Consider the following 20908-nt stretch of genomic DNA (forward strand, 5'->3'; position numbering starts at 1 on the left):
GAGCACGCAGTCGGACGAAAAAAGTTCAGGAAGTACAAGAGCACTCGAGTCGAGTTGTAACTAAGTACAGCTGTAGGTTGGTAAATGTTTCGTTTGTGGCACGGAACGAAAACACTCCTAAAGCAAGTGACTTTACCGAGTAGAAACATTAAAATGTCTACGTATTATGGTGCGGCGGAAGGTGAGAACAGTGGCGTCAACAGGTCTATTCATTCGGACACTATTGGAGAGGTTCATAACGTCCCGCTACAGGTCGTTATAAGACCGTTTCCTCCGGTGTTGGACGAGCAGAAAGTCAAAAGTCTGATGGACACAATTAAGGTAACATCAACTTTGTTTGATCGTTGTAAGTGCACGATAACAAAGTTAAAAGTTATACAGACAAATGATGGCCTGTGAGTCTGCTGCGAATGATCCAAGTTAGCTTGGAAACAGCACATCCTCACAATATAGCTTGTTGTGCTAGTTGAAAAAAGAAGAGGGTAGTGTTGTCAAAAACTGTTAAGATTACGAGTAATTTCTTTTCAACCCACATTATTCTTGTGCTTATTTACATTTGAGAGGGAAAAAAATAAAGATAAAAAAAAACAAGTGCATTTGGATCTGTACGTTTGGGCAGCGTGTTGGCAGAATGAATTTGACGAGTCTGGTTTAGAGTTTAAGCCTCGCTATGTCACAAGACTACTGCCTTGTAGATGCTTTATATAGATCATTATTACAGTTGGCACCATGTGTATACTTGCTGCAACACTGAGATGATAATCCTAATAGAAACTCATAACAATGGCACACCTCATTACAATATTATTGGCACAAGGAAATATCTATATTATTGCTGTGTCGCTAACACACAATAATTTCACTCTAATAATTGTATTTTAGCGTATCGTTTATATGAAGCAATAGCCCGACTGTTTAGTGGTATAAGAACATGTATGACGCCTCAAGACACTATCTTGTAATACCTGCGAACCTTGTGCATGAAAGCTAATTTATGCTCTCAAATGACAGCTTTTCTCTCCTTTCAGGAAGCAACAGACATCAGTGTTGTTCCTCCTATTGATGTCCTCTGGATCAGAGGTCGAGAGGGAGGAAATTACTACTACTCATTTGGAGGATGTCACAGGTTTGCTGCGTATCAGAGACTGAACATGCCATTCATTCCAGCCAAGATCATCAGAACAAACATTTCAGACCTCAGAGTTTACTTGGGAGCTTCAACGCCTGATTTGCGGTGATGCTGGCAATGCTCAAAGACTCGGCTCCAGTGGGTCATACCTGCAATATTTCTGCCGGATGTAGTTGGTGACTGCAGAGCAGGAGATTTACCAACAGGGGGCAGTGAAGCTCTGTCTGTAAACTATTGCATTTTTTTTTCGACTTCTTGCATTTTTCATTTGAAATTTGCTTGAATGTAATTTTTTAACAGTTAGTCGTTTTTTATCAAGCAGATCTAGGCCATTTGCTCAAACCCTTAAATTGCAATTTAGATTTCACTCAAATAATTTAAATGGCTGTTTTTCTCTCGTTATTCAGTCTTACACTTGCAAAAATAAGAATAAAATTATATTTATTTGTTTGCATGTGTAGAATGACTTGATGGCACTACAGCGATGGTTGCTGCTAATTTTAAGGACTGTTTCATAGCAAACATTTTGACTCGTTTCAGGACAAACGGGTGAAATTCACACGTGATTCCAGTAGAAATCTTGAATAACTTCTTGAATAAAGACACAAGATGTGAGACAAGATGATGGGCTATCTTGCTCAGTAGTTTCATCCTGAAACGAGGGCAGATAAATGGAATTCAGCTCATTAATTTTAGTATTTATTATGCATGTGCCTTTGACACATGAAAGGTTTGCTGTTCACACTGTACATGAAAATATATTGACAAAGATTTTGATGCAAGTTTTCTTCCATTATGTTGCAACTGTTTTTGTCTAAAATATATCGAGTTTGTCTTTTTTCTTCATAAATAACAGAATTTATTTAATTTTTGATGGTTTGTGCTCCAGCATCAGAGTGTAAGGAAAAATATATTCTATAGGACACATATTTACAAAAGATAATTAATTTTTTTTTGTTTTGTTTTTAATTTGACCGTGTTTGAAATCTAAACACTTCTGATGTCACACGTTGCCCTGTTTTTCAGATACTCTCCCACTTTGTTCACGCACAGTCAACTTTGATTGTGATGTTCCAGACAGCCAAGGAACCTATAGACCAGATGGTTTGCTGAATGAGTCAGGTGTTCTGAGAAAATCAGGCTGACAAAATGCAAGATGTCGTGCAGAATTATCCCACTCTGCCGGTTGTCAGTCTTCCGTTTTTTTTGGGCTTTACAGGATTCCTCTTGTAACCTTCCAGACGAAGATGGAGGTGGAAGGGGAGACATACTATTGAAGAATACTGGTCAGTTTGCATTAAAATCATGTGAAATAAATGAATGATACAGCATGATGTAAAATACATTCCTGTAAAATAAAGTAATGAAACCTTTATGCCCTGTTCCCTCCGATGTTAATGTATAAAGTTTTTTTTTTTTTTTTTTTTTTTTTAACCTAATGCCTTGTTTGTTGTTGAATCTGTCCTTGAGGCTGGCCTCAGCTCACTAAATCATTTCGGACAGCAGTTCCCTTGCCTCTGTCTTGGAGGAAGGAACTGCAGTTTTACAGAATAATATAGGTAAAATATAGACGAGGCCTTTCCGACATCAGCGCTTTCACAATGCAAGCTCAGAGCTGCTTGGTGATCTCCCTTTGTGGCCATTGAGGAAATGAAGGGCGACCCGGAGCAACTTTTACCGACCGGCCCTAAAGGACTCTAAATTTTTCCTCTGAATCGTCGCGTGTGAGAAGATTTCCTGTAGCTCACTCACTGTCTGGAAGTAACCATATCCTCAAAGGAGTTTTGACACGCAATACTAGTATGAAAAAATGCATTGCACCTGTTGCTTCTGGGACCGGTTTCCATGGGTGGTTTGCATGCTTTACCTTTGAGGTTTTAAAGCAATCAAGGAGGGGGTGATAAGAGGAAGAAGTTTCTTTTGCTTGTTTATTTATTTAATTTTTTTAACATAAAGCCAGTTTTTTAAAAAATTTTTATCTATTCTGATTATTGGTCAAAGACATAGCCTTGCACTTGCTTTCTCGTGGGTTTGATTAGCTCCTGCTTATTTAGAAATCCTTCCCTACTTAACTTTGGTTCCAAACTGTGTCTTCCTCTACGGCTCGATCACCTGGAGATGCAAAAAATGTGGCCAAAAAAAATACCTCAAGAAGTTCTGAATGAAGCATTGCACATCAAAAAGCATAACGGACGCACTTACGAGTACGTTCTTATAGTCTCGCTGTTATGTCGCTGTTTGAAATTCTAAAAAAAGATGAGGACTTTGGAGGTTGATTTCTTCTCATACTTGAGGAACAATGTAAGTAAAAGCTAAAGTATCGCAAAAATAAATACCAAAAATCCATGTCATTACTTTAAGGAGATCATTTTTCTTTTTGTTTTAACCAATAACATGGCTTTGACAGTACTTTCAAAGGTATGATTTCTAAAATGAATTTATTCATTTATACTTGCTGTTTTTCAGCTCTAAACAGCCTGTGAACGAGACATGATCATTTAATTGATATATTCTAACAACTTTAAGGCAGACCCTGTGAAGTGTTCTTCAAACAGTGATTAAATATAAGAGTTGGCTTTGAGTTCACGTGAAACTTTCCAATCATTTGTGTCACATTCTTGTCACATTACATGTGTCTTGTATGTGGGTGAAAAGACAGAATGAGAATCTACTCTGGAAAAGTTTCAAGTCTCCAAGAAAACCATTCACTTTATTTGGCGATTACTCAAGCCTTAACAATCCCCCCCTCCCCCTCCCCCCAAATGTTAGCAGTAACATTATTCATCAGAACATCTTTGCAGTCGCAGCTTTCTCACTTTTTTTGGCATCGCAGCCATTGCAGGCAGTATATATTTTTTCTTATTCCTGCACCCTATATAGACAGAAGTGCATATTTTTAGAAAAGGCAAACATGCCAGTTGTTGAAAATCTTAAACTGAAAACTAATTTCTATCAGCATTTACATCATTTATAAACGTATCTTGATCCAGAAAATGATTAAGTGGCAGATATCATCATTAATCTCCTGTGGAGTTGGTCTACATGGAAAATGCAAGCTGAAAAATGATCTCTGGTTAGCCAGCTCACCCATTAGTTCCACTTGGGGAGCCGTTCCAGTCAAATCCTCTTGAAGGAGTTTAGCTTTGGTTGTTCGAGTCGATGAGGATTTCTCACAGCTTCCTATCCGGAATTCCCTCAGACTACTGGTGGCTGCAGGCGTGTAATTTGTGCCAGATTTGCAATTCCGTATCCACCCTCTGACCTCACCGTAGAGAGGCATTGTGCACAAACCTTCCTCTCTGTGTAGACCTGTAAAAGATTACTTGTGTTATGATAGCAATATTTGGCACGCAGGATTCAAACCTGTACTCTCGCTCTGTTGGCACGTTTACCAGGAAATTTGCACTTATCCACCGTGCCAAGCAGAGAGTGTCCTTCATTATAAAAAAAGTCGGACTCCTATGAAGGTGTAATCTCTCGTTAATTATCATAAACTTCATCACAACTGTCCTTCAATATAACTCTGCTCACTTTAGGGTGAGCCCATGAAAAAAAAAAAAATTTTTCTCCCGTCTGTCAAGTGAATTTACTGAAATTGTTTGTTGCACTGCTACGTTTGATGAAAAAGAGCCAGCGTTAATGATAATGCATACATAGACATCCTTCTAGTATGAGGGGTTATACTTCTGTTAAAGTATAACTAATTCAGAAGTTATAAAGAAGAGTGATTTGTGTGTGAAGAAACCACGACACATGTTGGAAGAACTTATTCAAGCATGTAAATTGCATCTGAAATGCATTTCTCTTGAATGTAGAAGGAGAAAACTGCTGGTGATGTTTGGCATGAAGTATTTTTGCCTTCCAAAGGGAGACCGACCAGAAACATTAACACTGAGATGGATATCAAAGTAGTAGCTGATGCACACAAACACTGGTTATGCAGTTTACCCTTAACTGGACCCATTGAGTGTACAGGGGCCAAAACTGCTGTCCAGTGTAAGTTCTGGAGTTTGGTTTAAATCTGATGTAAATTGTAATACACATTTCTGTCATTACTGTATTAGTCAGTGTAAATATTTTACCTTTTAGAATTGGTAATTCTTTGATATCTGCCTGAAACCTTCATGGTTCCAGTTTCTCAAATTATGAAAATAATCAGAAAACTAATCTATGGTGAAAATGACCTTTAACTCAAACAACTGCACAGTCCCACCCAATGAAACCCCCGATATGAAATCACAAAGCTCATCAAGCATCATCAAGCTGAAACATTCTGGCTTTGCAAAACATACTTCAAAAACATTAAATTAAATTTTTGTAATTAATTCATTTCTTTGTCAGATCAATTAGAAAAATAAACTAGAGGGAGAAATGATGGAATCACGGACCAATAACTGTCACAATTATGACCTTGTTTGCACCTTTTATGACAGCTTGAATTTCCTGACATGGGCTTCACTAATGAAAAACAATATTCTTCACCAATCAGATTCCAACTTTCTTGTATAGCAGTTGGCAGATCGGTTCTGCAGGCTGGAGCTGTGTCGTCTGGACCATTTTTTTTCAGTTTTCACTGTAAATTTTCAGTCGTATTGAGATCTGGACTCTTTGCTGGCCTTGTCACTGCTGACCTGTGCAGTTTACTGTAGAAATCATGCGTGCCGGATCCCCTGATCCCTTACCTGACATGCATTCCTGTATCACCAAATTGTGGAAACCTGCTTGTTTTCTTCAGGCAGTCATCTTTTTATGTTTCATTGGACCTACCCCAAATAAAAGTTCCAGCATCATCTTCTCACTTCTTGGTTTTGAGTTTTTATGCCTTGACGCTTTGGTGTCTTCTTTGGTCAATCTATATGTTTCCCTATTACAACTTTCCCATTTTGTTTGTCCTTGCTCCAACCTTTCAACCAATAACCAACATTTTTTGCCTCACTCAGTATTTAATCACTTTCTTGAAGGAAGTTTGTAATCCTCTCCGCTGTTTCAGCTGAGAACTCTCCTGTTAGCGCCACGTTTCTTGTTGATCAGCGAAGTGAAACAGCTCTGCAAGCACTCTTTTAACAGTAGTCTCTTTTGAAAATTTAAGAGTCTATTCACGTCATCACGAGACTGCTGTGTGACTGAAAGTAACCTGTTTTATTTTGTTTGGTATTTTATTTGATTTTAGATTATTTTTATGAATAAACTGATAGATAATTTCCATAACTTATTGCCTTGTAATTTATTTATTCCATAGTTTTTTCCGCCTTGTGATTTGAAAGATAAATTACAATAATTTAAATAAAGTTTTTATTTAAGGTATTTTTCACAAAATCAGAATGTTTGTGTTGAATAAAATAGTTCTGTGATGTATTTGCGATTTTTTTTTTCCCTGTGGCAAAATAGCTAATGAACATCTTCCAAAAGTGTTGCTGCAATATTGTTTGCAAGGTGTTGTGATACCACCACTGGGCCCAATGCTTATCTATAGCTCTTAGACAAAACCTATTCATTCCTACATTAATTCAATGTCTGAATAATTGCCCAAAACCCAAGCAAGTCTAAATACAAGGGATGCACCAATACCATGTGCGTGTACTCGTACTCAGTATTCACTAAAGTGTTCCGATACTACAGAACTGATACCAGTGTGACAGGAGCTTAATTTTCCTGCAATGTGTTTGTGAAAGTTAAAATGTTAAAACAGTATGTCGCACTAATAGTAGTTTGATATTACTAAAATGCACAAAGAGCAGTTGTATATGCCTAAAGAAAATAAAATGTGTTTAATCGTAAGAACTGTAATGGCGGGGATTAGTACTCTGTCGGTACTCGGTATCGGCAAGTACTAAAAGGTAAGTACTTGTACTCGGTTTAAAAAAATGTGGTACTAAATACAGTTGTTTTTTTTGTGGGGGATTTTCTTTCAGCTACTGTATTTAAAGGTAAAGTGTGTATTTAGTACAGCAGCACAGTGAGCAGGGGTCAGTTCCAAATAAACTACAGAGCCTATCCTGATTGAAATGAAGGAAGACAGTGTAACAGTGGTTGGCTGACTGATGCGTTTTTAATAGTTTTTGGACAACAATGGAGCTCTATGTCACAGAGGAATAAATATCTGTGGATACACACGCCATTGTGGTTTTATTCATTGTTGATTTTCTGTATTAAAAGTCAAAGGATTACCAGGGTACACTTTGAGCACTGAGCTATTTCTTTTTTTTTTTTGACGTGAATATCATTTCCTCCCAAAGAAACACTCCAGTTGCATCTCCAGAACTGTATGGCCAAATTAACAACTTTTGGCTGAATGCATAACAGACACAAGGGAGAATTTCCAACTTCAGTGAGTCAGGTGATCACCTTCACCGTGTCAGAATGAGACTCCAGCAAAAAAAAAAAAGGTAAACAGGAGACAAAAAAACAGTTTTATAAAGATAAGTTAGTGATCCTGATGTCACTGAATCTGTTCCAAACTATAGCTCTACTGAATCTTTTCCAAACTGTAGCTCTACTAAATTGTATGCAGCAGAAATGGAACCCAACAACCTTGCGTCCAATATCAGTTATGTTAGTGTGAAGAAGTTTCATAGCCGTCTGTGACACTTTTTGGCCCCTGTGTTTAGTTAGAATTTTCATAGACTACTGAAAGATGTTAAATATTCATCATATTATAGACCATTTGTCACCTGATTTGCAGTAAGACAACAGATGACTTTTAAGAGCCTAAAGCTCATACCTCTACCACTGTTAATGCATACCTCATCTTCTGAACTCACCAGCCTGCCTGCATGAAAAGGCTGTTAGTCACGACTTATATTGATGATATTGCTGGAAGTGTAGAGGTCACACTCTGTCTTAGAGGGGTAGAGATTAACTTCAAGATACTATTCTTATTCTGCATTGATGTATAACTGTGCAATATTATTATGATTACTGGCTTTACAGTCCCTTATTTATGACATTTCACATATAAGAACATCTAGCAGAAAATGTAGCTGCTGCAAAAATGAAATGTTGCAGTTATAAGTTTTTGTTGGAGGATGTAACAAGTTTTGTGTCAGTTTTGTAAATTTGAGATAAGTTACATGATATATACAGTATAACTTCTCAATGCCCGTACAAGGTTTTGTGCCAGTCCATCATAAGGAAGGAGATCTTTCACATGAAAACTGATACATTTGACCACTAGGCAAATAAAAGTTTTGATCTGCTAATATTGTTTACAGCACAGCATAAATATCTGTACCAAACCTGATGATATCAGGTTAAAAGCCAAAAATCTCAACTGTATTGTGTCACAATGATTAGCGACAGGATCTGCCAAGTCAGGGTTCGTCCTCTGCGGATGGTGAATGTCTTTACACAATTCTGTACTAATCTATTTAAAGACCAGCCATTGACTGAATAACAAAACATGCATGTGGCAGAGTAGACCTAATCAGCCTTCCTCTCTGTGGCTCAGACAGAGCTTCTGTTCTCACAAACCTCTGAAGCACAGCAACGTGGACTCAGCAGGTGGCAAAACCAACATGCTTTCGCCTCATCAGGACAAATAGGTCTACATGGTTCGGAAGAGCGCAAGCGTTTCACAGCTCTCTGAGAGAAGAGAGCAGGTCTAAAGAAAAGGCATTTCATGTCTTTGATGCTTCGTCAACATGCCTATGCACAATTATACACATACACAGATCTGTGTACTGCTTAGAGCTAATGGTGGTCTGCAGCCAGCCACTTAGACACCTAATAAATTCCTGGCAAGCGTTTGTGATAAATGTAATTAACCATAGAGCAGCAGAGACCTCCTGCATAATTTGCTTACCTATAGATGAGAGGATTTGTACAACTTAATAATGTTATTGAAGGACCAGCGGGTATCGCAACGTATTAAAACCTGCTTATAACTTTCAATACTATAATGTCAAAAATGTCTGATTAATTTAGATGAAGCCAAATCGCTGGAGATTTTATCTATGCAAACTTAAATATTCAGCCAGCCTCTTGCCCTGCAGAGCCCTGTGTTCGGTGCTTGCCCTTTGAAAGACCTCAGTGCTCTTTCAGCTGGCAGTTTGAGTGTCTGATGTGTGACTGTTGATGCAGCTGAGGCACACTGAAGTGGCTGAATTTGCTGCCAGCTTGAGTCTACTGATGTGGCTTGGAGGGACTAAATCATCCATTTGCCACCACTTTGTTTTTCTGAACTCAGGGCAAAGAGCAAATAAATCCTTGTCATTCCAGGATCATCTGTTCATTGTTTATTTACTCACACTTAACTTTCTCCTGCTGTCTGAGCTGTGATCCTTGCAACGAGCCTGAAGCAGCTTTCTAAACGGGGATTAAACAGTGGGGTTCTGTGCTCTAACTAGATAGGCCCCTTTGTTTTGTTGCAGGCTAATACTAGTTAAAGATACAGAATGGATGTATGTCCCTGAGGGGAATATTTGGATAAGAGCACTTCTTACATTTTTAGTTTACCAGCCAAGAAAAACAGATCTCAGCGGGTGGCAGAACCATAAACATGTCAGACAAAGACAAGATATGACTGTAAAATGAACGAAAAGCACATTTTTGTCCCAAAATGCCTTTAAAAGACTCTAAACATCCAAAAGTATGGCCATAAAGTTAATCATTAAATCTTAGCCTGGATTGTCATTATGTATTAAACAGAGTTCGCTGCAACATGCAGACGGTTTGGACTGTTCACTTTTATTCAGCTTTATACCTCTACTTAAAAACATTCAAATCACAAATATCATTATGCAAGCTCATGTTGTTGTCCATTTTACACCTTTTCTTTTATTAGTAGTTGTATTATTGTTTTTACAAGCCGAAGTCATGATTGGTTTATTAAAGAAATACATTTTTATAGACTAAATTACAGATTTATTCATTAGTAAAGCAGACCCACACTGAGAAGCAACATTGGTTGGGTTACTTTTTTTATATAGGAATACATGAATAATAAAGTACTTATTATACGATAGAGCCACTGCTTTTGATTATTTCTTCACTCAATAAGCTGGCTTTACCAAGTGCAACTTAGAATTTAACTTCTAATTCAGCAAGTTAAAGTTGTTGTAAATGGTGGCTGCTACATTAAATAAATCCAGTGCCAGTGTTTCTTTCTGTGTTGATCCTGTGATCAGTTAGTCTACGAACTGTAAAAGCCACAACTTCTGTGGTTTCTGTATTCAATGTGCAGTTTATTGAGTCTTTTGACTTTAGAAGCTACTGTAAGTTTGTGCGGGCAGCTCCTCCCATCCAGCTATAAGAGGCCAGCTGACCTGGTAGTCTGTGTCCATCCTGATCTAGGCCAACACAAGTTGACTTATGAAAAGTCGGACAGCTTTATTACAAACGTCCTTTCCCGCAGGTGGTCATACATCGCAGGCTTTGTGCCACATGGAAATGTAGGAACAGTCCCCGGGTTTTGTTTTCGGACTAACTGTGCATCGGATTGGGAGCTGGTAACTTTTAATCATGACTTTTGCCATGCTGCGGCCTGTGGCGACGCACTTACTCTATTCGGACTTCGCTGTTAACTCCGAGGACGACGAGAACCGCAGCGAGAGCGACGGCAGCTCGGAGCAAAGCTACTGCGGCTCAAGCGAAAAACGGCGGCGGATTTCGCGCAAACTGGAGGGAGAGACCGCGGTGGTGATGAAGCAGAGGAGCGCAGCCAACGCCAGGGAGAGAGGCAGGACCCAGAGCGTGAACACCGCATTCACAGCTCTACGGACTCTCATACCCACCGAACCGGTGGACAGAAAGCTGTCCAAGATTGAGACTCTTAGACTGGCATCCAGCTACATTTCCCATCTGGCCAACGTGCTTCTTCTAGGGGACGGCTGCGCTGATGGACAGCCGTGCCTCAGCGCGGTCCACGCTCCAGGAGAGAGCGGAGGGAAGCAGCCTCGGACCATCTGCACCTTCTGTCTGAGCAACCAGAGAAAAGGGGTAAATTTTGTTTTGTATCTCGGTCAAAACTAATTGAGATACAGCTACAGGAAAAGACAATGGCTTATCAGCTCTGAGGACGAACCTAAATTGTTGGTCTTGATAATGTGTTTTAAGAGGTTTGTGCCTGAGGCAGCATCTGTTTTTGCTTAAAATCATTGCAGCGATGTCGTTCTTATTTATCTATTAATCATTTAATCTTTGAAAGTGTGGGTTCAAAACACTTTTACGCACCACACATGCTTGTCGCTTTCTTTAAATTCCTCAAACAGATGGCTGTGTTTTACTGACCACTTTCACATGGTGTGACAGACACCCCCCCCCCCCCCCCCCCCCCCACACACACACACACACCCTCCCTCAAATGGTTAAGTTGTAAAAAAGTATTGCTGTGTAGTAACTACATTATTTCCCCAGAGGAGAATTTTCAGTGGAATCTGGTGCAGATAAATTAAACATTTTTCTTGAATCCTCAAATGACTCTATTTTTTTTGTCTTTTCAGATTAAGGATGGAAAAGACTGTTTGAAAATGCGAGGGCTGGGTCCGCTGCGAATGAGGCGCTGACTGAAGACCAGTGGATGATTAGCAACCTGAAAATCCTCAAAGACTTTCTCAGGGAAGAGTCGAAGCTGGTCTTTACAGAGCGCGCACTCGTGTACTTGTACACATGCTGGATCAAATGATGCAACCACAGAAGAGACTATTTATACTTGACTGAGACATTTAAGCATAGGACTTTAAAAGATGCAGTGCATTTGTTTGAAACTTGGGAGTTGTTGTTTTTTTTAAAATCCTTTTATCTGGCAGAAGTTTTAAATAAAATCTATTTTATCAAAATGAGAGCCAGCATCTTATTCCCAGTTTTGATCCACTGATAAGAAGAGACTTCTGCCACAAAAGAAATAAGTTTTCAATATTAGGTGAGATTTTGTAATGAATATATATAATAAATATAAATATTAAGCAAGCCATTGCAGTTGGAAACAAAATAACCACTTTGTTTAACCATATTATTATCACAATGCCCAGTGAAAATCCTGTTTGAAGCTCCATTTACAAATATAGATTATAAATCTATAAGGTATTAAATGTACTTTGCATCACTCATACACAAAAACGCACACAAACATTTCCATGATTTCCATCACTGTTGCCAAAATGTTGTTTGGAAAGCATGCGGAGCTACAGCAAAAGGTTCAAAGTTTCTGGTGTCACTGTCTGCTGTTTTTTTTTTTTTACTTTCCCAAATCCTCAGCATTGCTGTTTTTTGAAGTCTGTTTTCGATTAGTCACGGCAAATAGTAGCCCACACTCTGTTCTGAGCCCCAACACAGCTGTTGGTGTGTCAGAGGAATAAATCACTGCTGTGGGCCCAGTGGACAGGGAGAGATGGGGTGAGAGGCCAGAGGTCACAGTAGAGCACTGAAGTGAAGTGAAATGTAATGATGGCGAATGATGCAAACATAAACTTGTCTTTTTGTCTTTTCTTGTTAGTCGTTTCATTCAAATGTCAGCAGGAGCTGAAGACTCAGTCTGATTTTAAGACTCAGGTTCTTCATTTCCTCATACAGTTTTGATGTTTTCTTGTTAACTTGTCTCCATAGCGAACACAGACAACGTTCACTTAAAAATGCCAAAAAACGGCCCAGCCTCTTACTTTCTTCTCCAGTCTTCAAAAGCCACTAGTGAGCACTCTGTCAGGCAGGTTGCAGCTCAGAAACACAGACTGCTGAGCCAGAGTTTCTGTCTGGCATCGCTTTGAGTAAGACTGCAAACGTAGTCCTCATAATGACAGAAGAAGGCTCCCCGGTGACACAGGAGGCTGTATGGAAAGATAATTTTAAGGCAGTTAAAGGTGCATGCTGCAGGTCTAAGCTTCCGTCAGCCTCCCTCCCCCACCTGCCCTGTCAGGATAAGTCGAATTTGTCCTCCAAGTTTCGGGACCAGGGCCTCCTCAAATGGCTCCCCGAGGCTCCCACCGGCAGGAAGATGTCACGTAGGCAGAGGAAGGGAAAATAACGCACAGCCGACCTCTCTGAGGAACTCTCTGTGCGGTGGGCTTTGGGTCATCGCCAGTCTTGACATCATCCGGGACTGGGACACAGATGTACAGCTCTCTCGTGATATTTTTCAGAGCAAGCGAACCCAACGGTGAGTCCTGAACAAATTCAGAATCGTATATATATTTTTTTCTTTTCTTACAAAGATGACAGGTAAGAAATTGATGGCAGAGACTATCAGAGGAGAAGGGTTTAAGGAAAGACAGCGGATGTGATCATTGCAGATCTGTTTAACATGTCCATCAGGCGAGGGTCCAGGGGATCCATCTGGGGACCACTGCAAAGGTTTACCTTCTCACTTTGGTGAGTTTTTCCTCTTCCTCTGATGCTCTTCTCTCTTAATCCCAACAGAGAATTTTTTGCAGGAAGAGATGAAATGAAGCTCAACCGCAGTTTACAGCCTCCTTCTGCCAAAAGTGTGACATGAGATGAAAAATAACCTGAATAGTTAGAGCTTTTATTCTTTATTCTTTTTATTGTTGTTCTTGTTGTCAGATAGGATAGAAACATAGAAACAGAACAAATTCTTAATTACCTTTCTCTTCTGTAATGTAAATTATTTTAAGAATGCAGCTGGAAAACTTCCTTTGTACTAATAAGCAACTGTTGCAGTGACAAAAAATGGAAAAATACCTTTTTTCCCTCTAATAATCACAAGTTTAAATCCATTGATCCATTGAATTTTTTTCACATTTTTCAAGTTTAAGCAAATAGAGATTGAGTGCAAATATATATTTTTATCAGGTATTATGTATTCATTGTAACTCAACGTTTTGGCAACATCAGTTGAAAATACTACAAATATGAAATATCAGCCCTTGAAACTGAGACATTTTAGATGTAAGCAGCAATATTGAGACAGGGGCATGTTTACTCCATTGCTTCTGATTTTCTTTCAGTGAAACTATAAAGTGTTTGGAAGCTAATTTTACATTTTTCACATTTTTGTGTGATGTAGGACTTTTAGCTGCTCAGTGGTTTATTAACCCCCTTGTTGCATTATTGCATAATGCTCGAAATGTTGTAAGTGGTTGGCAAGTCTGGACGTAAGGCAGGATAAGAACTTGAGCTCCTTAACTGCAAAGTCATGTTGTAATTACATGCAGACAGGGGCTTGATGTAGTCTAGCTAAAGTAAGTAAGGCAGCAAGTAGTGAGATATTTTACCACCCAGACAACATCCCTATAAAAGAGAAAGACTGTGGATGACTACATATCTTTCCCATGCAAGTGCACCTGGATTCCATCACAGGTGCTGGTTTTTGAGCTGGGCTCTAATGGCAGCTTGGGGGCTGCAGCATACATAAATTCTGAGCACAGTTGAATTTTTTTATTCTTTATGCATTTGAACAGCTCTCCGTGTTTGTGCTTACATATTTGTTTTTTTTTTTCTTTGAATAAGTTACTAACGTAACCATCTATAACCATTTGTGGATGCAGCTGTGCTCACTGACAGTGTTGTTTAGACGTGTTTCAGAGCCCATGCAATGATTTCCAAGACAGAATAATGTGTACTTTTGTTGCAAAATAAACAAACTCCTTCAGGGATGTTTTGTTCTATGTTTTGGTAATGACATTTCTATTTTTTTTTTGTTAAATTGTGAAATCTCTCCCCATCATTCTGTCATTATTTCTAAAGCGACTCAGCATCATCTTATGGATGGACTCAGTCGCCAGTTATTCTAATTGATTATCCTTTTTTCTTTCTATACTTTACACAAATTATACACAACTTTTCCATTCCTTATTGCCCCTGTCCTAACTTTCTTTTAAAAAAGGTAGTTTGTTTGCGTAGTCATGTTGTCAAGAGATTTTGAAGCCATTTGTTTTTTTCTTTTACATGTTATGCAGCACCTCAATGTCTTTGGACACGTGGTTGGGAAACTCTGATTTACAGCACATTACAGATTGCATCTTTTGGGAGTTATTCATGTAAAAGAGCATAAAAAACATATTGTGAATATAGTGAAGGACTATGTGATCCGATACATAGAGGGGGAAAGAAGTCATATTTAAATGAAGAGGCCTTATTTAATAAATCCTGGAGCATTGACAGCTATAAAACACCTTTACTGATGAACCCCAAATCAGTTCTCAGACAGCTGAATGTGTTCCGGTTCTTGTTTCACCAACAGTAAAGGAGGGGAAAAAGTTAAACTAGATGAACCAGAAAGAGGAAGGATGTAAAGCGTTTTTTTAGCATCATCTGGGAACGGAATCCTGATTCCCAGAAGGGTGCTTATCTTCAGCATTTTGTAGTTTTGTCCGAGAACTCTTGTTAGACAAACCTGCACATGGTAATATTTTAATAGCTTCTGCTCCCAGAGTCAGTATGTTTCAAACGCCCATTAGCCAGGGAGATGGCCCCTCGCTCCACCTGCATGTCAAAGATATTAATGGTTCTGTGTCACTCTGTGGCTTGAGGCTCAGACGCCTCCCTTCCTATTTTACTGGACACGGCCACTTTTCCACATGAAGGAGGAGGAAGTCTGTCTGCCTGACCGTCAGCTGAGCTTCTGTGGGGGAGAAAAGCTGTCCGAGGAGCCAGTTGTGTCTCCTCAGACATGCAAGAACCATTGTTTTCATGTGCCAGAGAGTTTGGCAGGCCCTTCAGACAGAGGGAGGATGATTGAGGGCCACAGAGTGAATAGAATGGATGGGTGGGGGGAGCTGGTTAGAGGAAATCCCAGAGAAGAAATTAAGGGAACAATACAGATCCTCGTAACACTGCTGTGTTCTGTTGCAGGCTCAGCCAATCAACCCCCAGCAGTCAGCAGCATGCCAAAGCCTAGAGGCAGAGGTGAGAATCCAGCGATACACACTAATCATAAAGGTTTTTTTTTCCTTCTTAAATAAACAGTTGAATAGGCACTGTGCTGCAGCTCTGAAGCCTCAGTTTATTCACAAAAGCAAGAATAATTTCAACCAGTTACAGCTGTATTCAGCAATACAAAACAAAGACATTACCCTCTCCAAGTGGGAGGGGAAGAAACACATTCTGAGTGGTGACAGAAGTACTCATTTCCCCCAGTGTGTGTAAATGTTTATAGTTATGAGTGTTTGAAATGTGTGTGAAATAAAAATAAAAGGCTATGAATCATGTTTTGCCCACACTGGAGCAACAGAAACAGGCAATAAACACAAGACTGACAAATTATTGCTCCATAACGCTCATGTGACAAACTTGTTAGTGTTCTATTTTTACTTTGCATAACTGTCATGTTGATTTGATCAGTGATTGATAGAATTCACAAACAGCTTGCTTGTCATTACAGCTGCAGGTAGGCTCCATTACAGGCAGAATCATACCGCTCGTAACTTTGGTTCAGCGCAAAATATCGTTGAAACAATTGCTGAAACAGTTTGTTCAAACATTCACGGTGCTCAGAGGATGGAGGAGGTTGCTTTCTGTCATTTCCTTTGACTCCACTATGAGATTTGTCTACGACCAACTTGCATGGCAGCCGAGCCAAGAGGACTGGCTTAAAAACTACTCACAAACAGTTGTGTAACATCCTGACTTTTCATTTAGCGCTAACAACAGGCCAAAGTATCCATTTGTCCCTTACATTATCTATTGCAAACTATCTGCACAACTAGTGAAAACCACCATCATCAACTGTGCTTTGGTATGATGTCATGGTTTGTGTTTTTCTTTTATGTTTTTGGTTCTGTTTATGAGTCACTTTGTTGTTCTGATTTTCATGTTTTCTGTATTACTCTGCATCAAGTTCATGTTGGGTTTCTGTTTCATTGTATGACACAAGTACTTGTCATTTCCTCAGTCTGCTCCACCGAGTTTTCTCGGTTAGTCTTGCTTTCTTGCTTACCACATACCTGTTCTCAATAATTTCCATACCTGAATTTTGTGAGTCATTTGCTCCCTCAATACAAATACTCCTTTGTTCAGTGCCAAATCCTCATTTTTGTTGTTTCTTGTTTCTCAGTTATGTCAAGTCAAACTGAGCTCTACAGTTTTAAGTCTTTGGTCTTCCTATCCTATGTAGCTTCAGTTTATTTAATGAATTGCGACATTATAGTTAACTGGCAAATTTAAAACAGACTAACTTGTCAAACTAATATTTTAACCTTTGACCTGTCATTACCTGCTGTGAACTGAGCATGTCCCATAGTGATTCAACCCTTACCCCTTACCATCCTTAACCTATAGACTCTATTTGAAAATAGACATATATTAGTTCTGAAAAATTAAACCTGTGCCAAAGTGCTCTAAACTGACATTGTGTCTAATTCATATGATTGCAAAATAAAAAGCATTTGTATAGAGAATGTACAGGCAGTCATGCCTAGTTGCATGTTGGAAAAGGAGCACCAACTTATGTGGAACACTGTCATGTTATCGGCTTCTGCCACCGTCTGTTGTTTACTGGCATAGTTTGGCTAAAATAGGTGTTGAATATGGTCAAATTTAGTGTAGAAGGATGGAGATGGAGACAGGAAAAGAGAAAGAAACTTGACCTTGCTGAGAAAAAAATTAAATAAAATATGACACAGATCCTAATGCTGGACTGGATTACTGACCCAGATGTACTACCTCTGCTTACTGGAGTGAGTTTAAAAGTGGCAAATCCAAGGAAGCTCCAGTCTTGCTGTTTCTCTATGTAAGATCTGACCAATGTTTTTGGCCCGTTTGATAACGTAAATCAATTACAGCACTTGCAAATACTTTCAGCTGTCTGTTCTTTTTATGGAGTGGAAGTTAGCGGGTGTTTTAGTTCACAATATTGTTAATTAAGATACACATAACAACGTGCTTTCTAATCATTCACACACATTCATACCCCCAATGATACACTGGGGGGACAACGTGGGGTTCAGCCCAAGGACGCTTCAACATGTATCCTGGGGAAGCCAGAGTCGAACCACCGACCTTCCGATTGGTGGGCGACTGCTCTTCCTCCTGAGCTACAGCCGCTCAAATTCAAGCAAACAAAAAGTTTTTGTTTTCTTCCACATCTGTATTCTTTTATCTATCATATTTTAATCATAATATTTAGACAATTTTAAACAAAAAACTAAATCGTTATCAACTATTTTCAGCATTAAAATTCAAGAGTAAATGATAAATAAGCAAGAATAATCACTTATTCTTAAAGCTTTTTTTTACTTCCATATCTGTATTCTTTTACCTATCATACTGTAATCATAATATTTAGACAATTTTAAACAAAACTAAATCGTTATCAACTATTTGTAGCATTAAAATTCAAGAGTAAGTGATAAACAAGCAAATATTATCTCTAAATATCATGTAAATCCCTCTTTGGCACAGAAATACTGGCGCTGTTCGTGTCTATCAAAGAGCTGTATATCTGTCAAACCCTTGTAAACATGTATGGTTTTCATGGGAAAGTCTGTGCATACAGGACCTGTGGGAGCGATGGCGGAACCATTGGGATGTTTCATTTCAGCAAACAGAGCAAACAGTCAGAGGATTTCCTCAATCAGAGGCGACAGAGTGTGCAGTGAACAACCTCACTGACAGAAACATGGAGGCCTGCACTCGCAGCTGGGCGTGCTAACAACCTCTGGGATTTAGTGTGGCGTGCAACACCCTTTAACTACAGCACTGAGAGGCAAAATCAAACACATACATGCATACATCACACGTGCCCTCTGTCACATTCACACCAACAATTAAACCTTCAGAGAATCACAACCTTGATGAGTCTTACACGCCTGCACAGTTCTTGCCACTGACCTCTGTGACCCCTTATTGCATGTCATTTGCAAGAACTTTAAAACTCCCTTGTGTTTGATTATGGTGTTTTCCCAAATGCAGCACTGAAATATCAGCACATCTGCAACTGAGAGACATTTGAGGAATGTGAAGTATCATGCCTCAACATTCGATATTTATGTCTCACTCTGCTGTAATGCTGAGATTACTCCCGGTCAAAGATCTAAAACTGCTCACAGCTGCAGTTGCTTGCGTCCAGTGGGAAGATTCCAAAAAGAAAAAAAAAAATCCTCATTTCCACTAATGTTGCGTGGTCAAATCAGTACATTTCTATGCCTCTTCTCCTGTAGTGCCAGCTGCTGCTGAATGAGGTATTGTTTAATGCAAGATGGGGGAATCCAGAGACCTCACTCTTCCCTTTTCCATAAAGTCACTTTGCTATTAATAACCATATATCGACCTCTTTTGTCAACAAGAGCGACACATACAAATAATATGCTTAAGGGGAGACAATGGTTAGTTCCCTGCCATAAAAACAACAGGATGAGCCAGACTCATAAGAGCGTGTGTGTGTATGTGTGTAAGATTGATGTGAGTCCTCTGCATGCAAGACAGTCTCTGGAAGGACCATGTCACTCACTGACTTAAATCTTTTTTAATTTCCAAAATGTTTCACATACTTCTGTGGGTAGAGATTAAAGACCCTGACTACTACTACTACTACTAATAATAATAGATTATTATTATTATTGTTAGTAGTAATAGTAGTAGAGTCCTATGGATCCGTGGTTAAAGATCTATATAGTTTGGGTATTTGACAACTTGACTGGGGATAAAGAGGGCAGCCCAGAAAAATAGATTCTGTCATTTGTAAAGATTTCTTTCCCTTTGTGAAAGAAAGTGTGGACAAATACAACCCCAATTCCAAAGAAACTGGGTAAATGTGTTCAGTAAAAATAGAATGTAATGATTTGAAAATCTCATAAGCTAATATTTTATTCATCATAGGAAATAGAAAACATATTAAGGTCTATTTGATCTAAAGAATGCTGCACCTGTCACTTTCCTATATTCAGACCCCTGCAGGGATTTCTATTGCCTGTTTTTAATGCAAATTCACCTGACGGCGAAGGACAGACATGTCATAGAGATGTCCCCCAGTCGGTGGATGGAATACGCTTTGCAATTTTACATTGTGAAACATTATTTTAAAACTACTCCACAACTTGAAGACAGATTTTTGCAGATTGCTGAATCTCTGCCCATCTTTATTTCTGAGAGACTCTGCCTCTCTAAGGTGCTCTTTTTGTACCCAATCTTTTTACTAACTTGTTGCCAATTAACCTGCTTAGCTGCAACATGGTCCTCCAAGCTCTTTCTACTTAGTACCACTTTTCCAGCCTTTTGTTGCCCCTTACCAAACTATTTTCAGATGTGTCGCTGCCATCAAAATGAAGGTGAGCTAATACTTTTAATCAAATATTAAAGTATTCAAATGTCTTCTACACTATATTGTGAATATAAGATTGATTTATAAGATTTGGGGTTGTACGCATGTAAGTTCAAACTATCCAAAGAGAGGAGCTATTTGAAATATTAAATAAAAATGTATTTGTATATTTACATGATCCAAGAAGGGCTGCTATCTTCCCTTCGTCTAAGCTAATTTCAAATGGATGGGGATGAGGTGGGAAATTGTCCTATCGTCGAGCCAATAAAACTGTGAAATTCTTGTCTTAAGTTATGGACGTGGCATCTTCCAGGTTAAAGAGGACAGGAAAAACTCCAGTTTATTACCAGCGATTAGTGCAAAAGATAAAGTGACCCTGCAACATGCCTTTTGGAAGGATATGTTCATCTTTCTGTTCAGATCATGAACAGCATGATAAAGGTTACTTAAACCATGAACACAGCAACAAAACTGTTGGCCTTGTGGGAGATCTAAACTGAACTGATGATGTAACTTAGAATAAAAACAAAGTGAAGATGCAATATTCTCAGATGCCACTTGATGGCATATTCTCTCCATATACAATGCTTCATCCTTCCTGTTTTATCAGGAAACTGATTCAGTTTCATCTG

At 39.0% G+C, this 20908-nt stretch overlaps 2 protein-coding genes across 2 annotated transcripts; both read left to right on the forward strand.

Moving 5' to 3' along the window:
• Positions 1-44: 44 nt before the first annotated feature.
• On the forward strand, positions 45-2502 carry srxn1 (sulfiredoxin 1 homolog (S. cerevisiae)). The gene is made up of 2 exons (XM_072366842.1): positions 45-321; positions 1029-2502. The coding sequence occupies exons 1-2, from the start codon at positions 85-87 to the stop codon at positions 1236-1238; spliced, it is 447 nt and encodes a 148-aa protein (XP_072222943.1). The 5' UTR covers positions 45-84; the 3' UTR covers positions 1239-2502.
• A 7920-nt stretch (positions 2503-10422) lies between these two features.
• On the forward strand, positions 10423-11907 carry tcf15 (transcription factor 15). The gene is made up of 2 exons (XM_072367154.1): positions 10423-11065; positions 11569-11907. Exons 1-2 carry the CDS (start codon positions 10589-10591, stop codon positions 11629-11631), a joined length of 540 nt encoding a protein of 179 aa, XP_072223255.1. The 5' UTR covers positions 10423-10588; the 3' UTR covers positions 11632-11907.
• Positions 11908-20908: the final 9001 nt, after the last annotated feature.

This window comes from Leuresthes tenuis, unplaced genomic scaffold (assembly GCF_036924035.1).
Source record: "Leuresthes tenuis unplaced genomic scaffold, fLeuTen1.0.hap1 SCAF_16, whole genome shotgun sequence".
Taxonomy (NCBI): domain Eukaryota; kingdom Metazoa; phylum Chordata; class Actinopteri; order Atheriniformes; family Atherinopsidae; genus Leuresthes; species Leuresthes tenuis.